The sequence below is a fragment of the Eleutherodactylus coqui genome, chromosome 8 (assembly GCF_035609145.1).
Source record: "Eleutherodactylus coqui strain aEleCoq1 chromosome 8, aEleCoq1.hap1, whole genome shotgun sequence".
NCBI classification, from domain to species: Eukaryota; Metazoa; Chordata; class Amphibia; order Anura; family Eleutherodactylidae; genus Eleutherodactylus; species Eleutherodactylus coqui.
Genome location: NC_089844.1, coordinates 185,577,097 through 185,589,351, shown reverse-complemented (window position 1 = coordinate 185,589,351; position 12,255 = coordinate 185,577,097). Strand labels below are relative to the sequence as shown.

At 44.2% G+C, this 12,255-nt stretch overlaps 1 protein-coding gene across 1 annotated transcript; it reads left to right on the top strand.

Annotated features, from left to right (window-relative positions):
• The first annotated feature begins 864 nt into the window (after positions 1-864).
• LOC136578070 (proteoglycan 4-like) lies at positions 865-1,653 on the top strand. The gene has a single exon (XM_066577978.1). It carries the CDS (start codon positions 865-867, stop codon positions 1,651-1,653), a length of 789 nt encoding a protein of 262 aa, XP_066434075.1.
• The last annotated feature ends 10,602 nt before the right edge of the window (positions 1,654-12,255 follow it).

Genomic DNA, 12,255 nt, shown 5'->3' with positions numbered 1-12,255 from the left:
AAAGAGCAGAACATTTGTATTTTTCCACCGACAGCTTGTATTTTGCAGGATGAACTTTATTTATCCCATTTTTCGTAACATAAAACATTTTGATCACTTTTTATTCCAGCGAGATAAACAAAATTTTTTTTTACAGTTTTCACAATGTCGTATAAATAACACATTAGAACAAGAAAAAACATGTGACATCGCTGCGATCGTAAAAGTCAGTTCTGTTAAAGTAACGCAGTACATTTACTGTATGGTAAAAAAATCATCAGAAAAAAATACACCGCGCCAGAATTGCACTTTTTTTGTTCTCTAATAAAAAATTGTATTCTAAAAAAAAAATTAATTTGATTTTTTAAAAATCTTTAATAAAAAGATTTAAAAAATCAGATATCCACCACAATGGTACCAACAGAAATCACAGGTCATCCTGACAAATGCAAACCTTCACACAACTGCAGCAGCGGAACAATCAAAAAAGGAATCGTGGCCTGAAGATAGCGGCAGAAAGTCATTTAAAGTACTGCATAAAACAACTGATACATTTGATATCACTATCAGAATACATAAGGTTGCCCTGTCAGTTTTTTCTGCAGTGCACATAATAAAAACAAATTGCGTTTTTTCCCCATTTCATTCCACTGCATTTTTAAAAGTTCAAGTGTAACTCGCATGGGATACCACACGGACACATGGCCATCCATGTATTGGACAGAATACGGATGGCCCACACATTCACATTTCCTAATTCTCGCACATGATACGGACAAGGATGGGACACGTCACGAGTTCCTTTAGTCCACATAAAAAAACTTAATAGCGCATAGCCCCAGAGACTATAATGGGGGGAGAACACCCCTTCACCCCAACCAGAAAATGCCCCGTTCGCCCCAACCAGAGAACGCCCCTTCACTCCTACCAGAGAACGCCCCTTCCCCCTACCAGAGAACACCCGTTCACCCCAACCAGAGAACACCCCTTCACTCCTACCAGAGAACGCCCCTTCCCCCCTACCAGAGAACATCCCTTCACCCCTACCAGAGAACGCCCCTTCGCCCCAAACAGAGAACGCCCCTTCACCCCTACCAGAGAACGCCCCTTCACCCCTACCAGAGAACGCCCCTTCACCCCTACCAGAGAACGCCCCTTCACCCCTACCAGAGAACACCCCTTCACCCCAACCAGAGAATGCCTCTTTACCCCAATCAGAGAACACCCGTTCACCCCAACCAGAGAACACCTGTTTACCCCAACCAGAGAACGCCCCTTCGCCCTAACCAGAGAACGCCCCGTTCACCCCAACCAGAGAACACCCCGTTCACCCCAACCAGAGAACACCCGTTCACCCCAACCAGAGAACACCCGTTCACCCCAACCAGAGAACACCCCTTCACCCCAACCAGAGAACACCCCTTCACCCCAACCAGAGAACACCCCTTCACCCCTACCAGAGAACGCCCCGTTCACCCCAACCAGAGAACGCCCCGTTCACCCCAACCAGACAACGCCCCGTTCACCCCAACCAGAGAACGCCCCGTTCACCCCAACCAGAGAACGCCCTTCACCCCAACCAGAGAACGCCCCGTTCACCCCAACCAGAGAACGCCCCTTCACCCAAACCAGAGAACAACCCTGCACCCCAACCAGAGAACTCGCTTTCGGTAACCTGTTATTCTAGAATGGCTTGTATGAAAAGTAATTTTCTATAGTGGACAACCCTCTTAACCCCTTCCCGCTACAGGACAAGACAGTTTACATCCTGGCTAAGAAGGGGTTCCAAAAAATCAACGTAAACTTACATATCATGGATGGCATGTCTCAGAAGCTGACAGACAGCCAGCCTCCAGCTGCAACAGCTGGGATTGGTAAGAATGTTGATTGTGGCATGTAAAGGGTTCACAGAGGGTGCGGCCTACTACTTTAGTGACGTTAGTGGTCCATCATCGGCCGATGTAATTGTGGAGGGCTGATGAGGTGCCATGGAAACCGAACGCCAGACAATAGTGTCCGAAGCTGCCATGGCCTACGATTGCTAATAATTGCCATAATTCAATGCAGTACAGAAGTTCCCTACAGATTCAAAATGGTTAAAAAATCCTTTTTTATTTAAACACATTTTTCCATTAATAAAAATGAAAACAAAAATACTAGGGAAGGAGAACCCTCAGCTCCTGCCAGATTAACCCCTTACGTGTCACAAACATGTAAGCAGATAACAGTGGGAAGGGACTCTTTCTGTCACCCATTGGCACCCAGCAATCCAATAGCAAGGTACCAATGGGTACCAAAAGCCTGACAAAGGCCTCCATTTCTGCCATGTAACTCAGCCTATTAGACCCCGCCTCCCACAGAGTCTAATAGGCTGCTGTCATAGGCTTAGTAGAATGCAGTACATAAGTAATGCAATGTAGTATCTAAGTGATTGAACAATAGCATCTACAAGTGATCTCTAATCTTTGAGGGACTAGAAAATAGTATAAGAAGGTTCAACAAAGTTAAATTTAAAAAAAATCCAGTAAAAAAATCTATTTTTCCCCACAAAAAACCTTTTTAAATGGATAAAATACCAAAATAGTTTTAAAAAGCAGCATATTACAGAGTTCGTAATGTTGTAGACAATGAAAATAGCTTGTTATTTATCTCACATGATGAATGCAGTAAAATGGTTTTAAAAACTACTGCTATTTTTCTTCTGTTCACCTCCCAAAAAACTCAATATAAAACAATCCAAAAAGTCCCACGTACCTCAAACTGGTACCTATAAGGCCTCCTTCCCACGAACGGATTTCCACCGCGTAATTCGCGGCGAAAATCCGCTGCGTTGCCCGCAGCTATTAGGTTCTATTGAACCTAATAGCACAATGCTCACGATGCGTAATTCCACCGCGGAATTACGCACCGCGATTTCTCCCGTCCTCACCCGCAGCATGCTCTATTTTCTGCGGGTGAGGACGGGCTGTACGCACTGACGGCTTCCATTGCAGTCAATGGAAGCCGTCCATTCACGCTATCTCCCGCTGTCACCAGCGGGAGATAGCGTGAAAAAACGCTTTCCCGCCCACCGCCGCGCGTCATATGACGCCATATGACGTGCACGGCCGCGTCACGTGACACGGCCGGCCGCGTCACGTGACACGGCCGGTGACGCGCGGCGGTGGGCGGTGACGGGCGGTGACGCGGCGGCGGTGGGCGGGGAAGCGATTTCACGCTATCTCCCGCAGGTAAGTATAGGGGCTCTGGGGGGCGCCGTGACGGGCTTCACAGCGTAATATTACGCTGCGGAGCCCGTCACGCTCGTGGGAAGGAGGCCTTAAACTACAACTCTTCCTGCAACAAACCAGCCGAGCTTTGAGGATGGAAGAATAATAATGTTCGGGGCCTTAGTATGCGGCGATGCAGAGTCCATTGTTTTTCTTTAAAAACGTGTTTTTATTGTGCAAAAGTAGTAAAAAATAACAAAACCCCTTCTGCAGCAAGGGGAGCTGGGAGGGCAAGATGCTGGCTTGTCACAGCGGCACTTACCACGTTCCCGCCCAGAGGGACGCACGTAGCCAAGGCCAGGGCAGCACTGGGCCTCTTCCGGACACCCCTAGGATTGGGATGCCCAATAAACTGGAGAACAATGATAGCAGATGTCACGGGTGATGCCACCGTTCCGTTACCCACTGGTATGACCCTCGGCGGTAAATAAATAGAGCTGCAGACAGAAGTAACGTGCCTCAGGTCCCTGGGAACGGTCAGGGTTCGGCAATAACTTTATTGAGGCAAAAGTTCTGGATACAGGCACAATTTACATAACATGGGCAGTGCAGGAAAAAGAAACAGACTTGAGAGTACCTCCACCCAGTGATCCCAGACTTAATGACGGCCGGATGTGAAAAGCAAATGGGTGTACCTCTACGCAGTGATCCCAGACTTCAGGACGGCCGTGTAGTAAAGACAATCACAGTGTACCTCTGCACTAAATTTGGTTGTATGAACCCTCTCCCTTGCTCACGCTCTCTTATTGGGCTCTTTCTCACGAGCGTATATCGGCCGGTTGATATATGCTCTGATCTGATGCATTGGATTCCAATGCATCAGATCAGATGGCCGTATTCCCATGACGTAAAAGCACCCGGCCGGCCAATATAGCTTATTAGCTCCGCCCCTGTCCCACCCCCTTCCATTGCAAAGAACGAGCGGAGAGGAGAAGAGAAGAGAGGTGAGCCTGCGATAGGGAGGGAAAAGGGGCGACAGCATGGTAGTCCCAGCGTATATACGCCGGGACCCATTCCGTCTGAACGGGCGCACAAATGTTTGATTTGTGTGCTCATTTGCCAGTTTCATCTCTCCCAATGTAGCGTATATCGGCTGGCCGTGAAAACATTGGCCGATATACGCTTGTGGGAAAGAAGCCTTAGGTGGGAACTCACCCAACCACGGTTGCTGTCACACAGGTAGTCAGGAACTGCTCCTCTTCCTCCATTCTTCACTACATGAAGGTTGAGGATACCCGCATGTGGCTGGCACTCCCAGGAACCCAGAAGAAATCTCTTTGCCGCTCTCACACACTCCTATTTATCTCCTCACTCATACCACTTGACAAGAAGAATTGATACATTGCAAACATCTCCCAGGCTCATGCAAATACTTAAAGGAGATGTCCCGAGGCAGCAAGTGGGTCTATACACTTCTGTATGGCCATAATAATGCACTTTGTAATATACATTGTGCATTAATTATGAGCCATACAGAAGTTATAAAAAGTTTTATACTTACCTGCTCCGTTGCTGGCGTCCTCGTCTCCATGGTGCCGACTAATTTTCGCCCTCTGATGGCCAAATTAGCCGCGCTTGCGCAGTCCGGGTCTTCTCCTCTTCTCTATGGGGCTCCGTGTAGCTCCGTGTAGCTCCGCCCCGTCACGTGCCGATTCCAGCCAATCAGGAGGCTGGAATCCGCAATGGACCGCACAGAAGCCCTGCGGTCCATGAAGACAGAGGATCCCGGCGGCCATCTTCAGCAGGTGAGTATGAAGACGCCGGACCGCCGGGATTCAGGTAAGCGCTGTGCGGGTGGTTTTTTTAACCCCTGCATCGGGGTTGTCTCGCGCCGAACGGGGGGGGGGTTTAAAAAAAAAAAAACCCGTTTCGGCGCGGGACATCTCCTTTAACTCCTCACTTGCTGCAGCTGTGCAATACACATAACAGAATGACAAGACACTTTTGCACAGCCCACCAACATAAGACATGACGTATGACATAATGGAGGGGGCCAGGATGGATTTACTGGGCCACTACACTATAAACTTGGTATCGCAGTAATTGTGCTGATCAGATAAGAACGTTATCAGGTTATTTTTATAGAATGCGGAACCCTGTAAAAACAAAAAACAATAATAATGGTGGAATTTCTGGACATTTTTTCTATTCCCTGACCTGTGTGTATATAATGAGGAGAATCTACTTCACCTCTATATGTATATACTGAGGAGAATCTACCTCACCTCTATGTGTATATACTGAGGAGAATCTACCTCACCTTCACATGTATATACTGAGGAGAATCTACCTCACCTCTATGTGTATATACTGAGGAGAATCTACCTCACCTCTAAGTGTATATATTGAGAAGAATCTACCTCACCTCTATGTGTATATACTGAGAAAAATGTACCTCACCTCTATGTGTATATATTAGGGAGAATCTACCTCCCCTATATATGTATATACTGGGGAGAATCTACCTCACCTCTATGTATATACTGAGGAGAATCTACCTCCCCTATATATGTATATACTGAGGAGAATCTACGTCACCTCTACGTATATACTGAGGAGAATCTACGTCACCTCTATGTATATACTGAGAAGAATCTACCTCACCTCTATGTATATACTGAGGAGAATCTCCCTCACCTCTATGTGTATATACTGAGGAGAATCTCCCTCACCTCTATGTGTGTGTACTGAGGAGAATTAACCTCCTCTCTATGTGTATATACTGAGGGGAATCTACCTCACCTCTATGTGTATATACTGAGGAGAATCTACCTCACCTCTATATGTATATACTGAGGAGAATCTACCTCACCTCTATGTGTATATACTGAGGAGAATCTACCTCACCTCTCTGTGTATATACTGAGGAGAATCTACCTCACCTCTATGTGTATATACTGAGGAGAATCTACCTCACCTCTCTGTGTATATACTGAGGAGAATCTACCTCACTTCTATGTGAATATACTGAGGAGAATCTACCTCACCTCTATGTGTATATACTGGGGAGAATCTACCTCACCTCTATGCGTATATACTGAGGAGAATCTACCTCACCTCTATGCATATATACTGAGGAGAATGTACCTCACCTCTATGTATATACTGAGGAGAATTTACCTTACCAATATGTGTATATACTAAGGGAGAATCTACCTCTCCTCTATGCATATATACTGAGGAGAATGTACCTCACCTCTATGTATATACTGAGGAGAATTTTCCTCACCAATATGTGTATATACTGCGGAGAATCTACCTCACCTCTATGTGTATATACTGAGGAGAATCTACCTCACCTCTCTGTGTATATACTGAGAAGAATCTACCTCACCTCTATGTGTATATATTGGGGAGAATCTACCTCCCCTATATATGTATATACTGAGGAGAATCTACCTCACCTCTATGTATATACTGAGGAGAATCTACCTCACCTCTATGTATATACTGAGAAGAATCTACCTCACCTCTATGTATATACTGAGGAGAATCTCCCTCACCTCTATGTGTATATACTGAGGAGTATCTACCTCACCTCTATGTGTATATACTGCGGAGAATCTACCTCACCAATATGTGCATATACTGAGGAGAATCTACCTCACCAATATCTGTATATACTGAGGAGAATCTACCTCACCCCTATGTGTATATACTGAGGAGAATTTACTTCACCAATATGTGTATATACTGAGGAGAATCTACCTCACCTCTATGTATATATACTGAGGAGAATCTCCCTCACCTCTATGTGTATATACTGAGGAGAATCTACCTCACCTCTATGTGTGTGTACTGAGGAGAATCTACCTCACCAATATGTGTATATACTGAGGAGAATCTACCTCACCTCTATGTATATATACTGAGGAGAATCTACCTCACCTCTATGTGTATATAGTGAGGAGAATCAACCCCTCACCTCTATGTGTATATAGTGAGGAGAATCTATCTCACCTCTATGTGTATATACTGAGGAGAATCTACCTCACCAACATGTGTATATACTGAGGAGAATCTACCTCACCCCTATATGTATATACTGAGGAGAATCTACTTCACCTCTATGTGTATATACTGAGGAGTATCTACCTCACCTCTATGTGTATATACTGCGGAGAATCTACCTCACCAATATGTGTATATACTGAGGAGAATCTACCTCACCAATATGTGTATATACTGAGGAGAATCTACCTCACCCCTATGTGTATATACTGAGGAGAATTTACCTCACCAATATGTGTATATACTGAGGAGAATCTACCTCACCTCTATGTATATATACTGAGGAGAATCTCCCTCACCTCTATGTGTATATACTGAGGAGAATCTACCTCACCTCTATGTGTGTGTACTGAGGAGAATCTACCTCACCAAAATTGTGTATATACTGAGGAGAATCTACCTCACCTCTATGTATATATACTGAGGAGAATCTACCTCACCTCTATGTGTATATAGTGAGGAGAATCAACCTCACCTCTATGTGTATATAGTGAGGAGAATCTAGCTCACCTCTATGTGTATATACTGAGGAGAATCTACCTCACCAATATGTGTATATACTGAGGAGAATCTACCTCACCCCTATATGTATATACTGCGGAGAATCTACCTCACCTCTATGTGTATATAGTGAGGAGAATCTACCTCACCTCTCTGTGTATATACTGAGGAGAATCTACCTCACCTCTCTGTGTATATACTGAGGAGAATCTACCTCACCTCTATGTGTATATACTGAGGAGAATCTATCTCACCAATATGTGTATATACTGAGAAGAATCTACCTCACCTCTATGTGTATATACTGAGGAGAATCTACCTCAACTCTATGTGTATATACTGGGCAGAATCTACCTCAACTCTACGTGTATATACTGGGGGGAATCTACCTCACCTCTATGTGTATATACTGAGGAGAATCTACCTCACCTCTATGTGTATATACTGAGGAGAATCTACCTCACTTCTATGTGAATATACTGAGGAGAATCTACCTCACCTCTATGTGTATATACTGGGGAGAATCTACCTCACCTCTATGCGTATATACTGAGGAGAATCTACTTCACCTCTATGCATATATACTGAGGAGAATGTACCTCACCTCTATGTATATACTGAGGAGAATTTACCTCACCAATATGTGTATATACTGAGGGAGAATCTACCTCTCCTCTATGCATATATACTGAGGAGAATGTACCTCACCTCTATGTATATACTGAGGAGAATTTTCCTCACCAATATGTGTATATACTGCGGAGAATCTACCTCACCTCTATGTGTATATAATGAGGAGAATCTACCTCACCTCTCTGTGTATATACTGAGAAGAATCTACCTCACATCTATGTGTATATACTGAGAAGAATCTACCTCACCTCTATGTGTATATATTGGGGAGAATCTACCTCCCCTATATATGTATATACTGAGGAGAATCTACCTCACCTCTATGTATATACTGAGAATCTACCTCACCTCTATGTATATACTGAGGAGAATCTACCTCACCTCTATGTATATACTGAGGAGAATCTCCCTCTCCTCTATGTGTATATACTGAGGAGTATCTACCTCACCTCTATGTGTATATAGTGCGGAGAATCTACCTCACCAATATGTGTATATACTGAGGAGAATCTACCTCACCAATATGTGTATATACTGAGGAGAATCTACCTCACCCCTATGTGTATATACTGAGGAGAATTTACCTCACCAATATGTGTATATACTGAGGAGAATCTACCTCACCTCTATGTATATATACTGAGGAGAATCTCCCTCACCTCTATGTGTATATACTGAGGAGAATCTACCTCACCTCTATGTGTGTGTACTGAGGAGAATCTACCTCACCAATATGTGTATATACTGAGGAGAATCTACCTCACCTCTATGTATATATACTGAGGAGAATCTACCTCACCTCTATGTGTATATAGTGAGGAGAATCAACCTCACCTCTATGTGTATATAGTGAGGAGAATCTATCTCACCTCTATGTGTATATACTGAGGAGAATCTACCTCACCTCTATGCATATATACTGAGGAGAATCTACCTCACCAATATGTGTACATACTGAGGAGAATCTACCTCACCAATATGTGTATATACTGAGGAGAATCTACCTCACCCCTATATGTATATACTGAGGAGAATCTACCTCACCTCTATGTGTATATACTGAGGAGTATCTACCTCACCTTTATGTGTATATACTGAGGAGAATCTACCTCACCAATATGTGTATATACTGAGGAGAATCTACCTCACCAATATGTGTATATACTGAGGAGAATCTACCTCACCTCTATGTATATATACTGAGGAGAATCTACCTCACCTCTATGTGTATATAGTGAGGAGAATCAACCTCACCTCTGTGTGTATATAGTGAGGAGAATCTATCTCACCTCTATGTGTATATACTGAGGAGAATCTACCTCACCTCTATGCATATATACTGAGGAGAATCTACCTCACCAATATGTGTATATACTGAGGAGAATCTACCTCACCAATATGTGTATATACTGAGGAGAATCTACCTCACCCCTATATGTATATACTGAGGAGAATCTACCTCACCTCTATGTGTATATACTGAGAAGTATCTACCTCACCTCTATGTGTATATACTGCGGAGAATCTACCTCACCAATATGTGTATATACTGAGGAGAGTCTACCTCACCTCTATGTGTATATACTGAGGAGAATCTACCTCACCAATATGTGTATATACTGAGGAGAATCTACCTCACCTCTATGTATATATACTGAGGAGAATCTACCTCACCTCTATGTGTATATAGTGAGAAGAATCAACCTCACCTCTATGTGTATATAGTGAGGAGAATCTATCTCACCTCTATGTGTATCTACTGAGGAGAATCTACCTCACCTCTATGTATATAATGAGGAGAATCTACCTCACCTCTCTGTGTATATACTGAGGAGAATCTACCTCACCTCTCTGTGTATATACTGAGGAGAATCTACCTCACCTCTCTGTGTATATACTGAGGAGAATCTACCTCACCTCTATGTGTATATACTGAGGAGAATCTACCTCACCTCTATGTGTATATACTGAGGAGAATCTACCTCACATCTGTGTGTATATACAGAGGAGAATCTACCTCACCTCTATGTGTATATACTGAGGAGAATCTACCTCACCTCTAGGTGTATATACTGAGGAGAATCTTCCTCACCTCTGTGTATATACTGAGGAGAATCTACCTCACCTCTCTGTGTATATACTGAGGAGAATCTACCTCACCTCTATGTGTATATACTGAGGAGAATCTACCTCACCTCTATGTGTATATACTGAGGAGAATCTATCTCACCAATATGTGTATATACTGAGAGGAATCTACCTCACCTCTAAGTGTATATACTGAGAAGAATCTACATCACCTCTATGTGTATATATTGGGGAGAATCTACCTCCCCCATATATATATGCTGAGAATCTACCTCACCTCTATGTATATACTGAGGAGAATCTACCTCACTTCTAAGTGTATATACTGAGAAGAATCTACCTCACCTCTATTTGTATATACTGAGAAGAATCTACCTCACCTCTGTGTATATATTGGGAAGAATCTAGCTCCCCTATATATGTATATACTGAGGAGAATCTACCTCACCTCTATGTATATACTGAGGAGAATTTCCCTCACCTCTATGTGTATATACTGAGGAGAATCTCCCTCACCTCTATGTATATACTGAGGAGAATCTACCTCACCTCTATGTATATACTGAGGAGAATCTACCTCACCTCTATGTATATACTGAGGAGAATCTACCTCACCTCTATGTATATACTGAGGAGAATCTACCTCACCAATATGTGTATATACTGAGGAGAATCTACCTCACTTCTATATATATGAGAAAGCCCTCACTCACTGACTAACTTGCCACTAATTCTCTAACTTCCAGGCGTTGTACAAACGTGACATTTGGGATGACCATTCTGTAGGTTTTTAATATGAAAAGTAAAAAGCGTCACAATTTGATTATTCAATTTGAAGCGTGAGAACCTCCTGGTCGCCTCCACGTGGCGTTTCCTGGGTGACGTGAAGAACTGTGCAAAATGTTGACCATATATTATTCTTTGGTTCCTCTGAACTAACAACCACTTCATAACATTTTCCGTGTGAACAACTCGTAAACACCTGCACCGTTACCTCGAGCGAAGCCGGGTGTACCAGCTAGTAGATGTACAAAAAACTGGTGCCAATATGATGGGTGACATCACGGGTGATAGCAGTGCCATGGGTGACATCACGGGTGATAGCAGCGACAAGGTGACATGGGTGATAGCAGCGACAAGGTGACATGGGTGATAGCAGTGCCATGGGTGACATCACGGGTGATAGCAGCGACAAGGTGACATCACGGGTGACATGGGTGATAGCAGCGACATGGTGACATCACGGGTGATAGCAGCGACAAGGTGACATGGGTGATAGCAGCGACATGGTGACATCACGGGTGACAACATGGGTGATAGCAGCGACATGGTGACATCACGGGTGATAGCAGCGACAAGGTGACATGGGTGATAGCAGCGACAAGGTGACATGGGTGATAGCAGCGACATGGTGACATCACGGGTGACAACATGGGTGATAGCAGCGACATGGTGACATGATGGGTGATAGCAATGACATGACGGGTGATAGCAGTGACATGGGCGACATCACGGGGGACAACATGGGTGATAGCAGCGACATGGTGACATCACGGGTGACATGGGTGATAGCAGCGACATGGTGACATGACGGGTGATAGCAGTGACATGGGTGACATCACGGGTGATAGCAGGGACATGACGGGTGATAGCAGTGACATGGGTGACATCACGGGTGATAGCAGGGACATGGGTGACAGCAGTGCCACGGGTGACACAGAGCTCCTCCGGCTGGCAGGCTGCGGGGCGGTGTCACCAGCAGGGGGCGGTGAGG

What these genes read in the sequence shown, in the direction of transcription:
- LOC136578070 (XM_066577978.1), top strand. Translation starts at nt 865, where the DNA reads ATGCCCCGTTCGCCCCAACCAGAGAACGCCCCTTCACTCCTACCAGAG.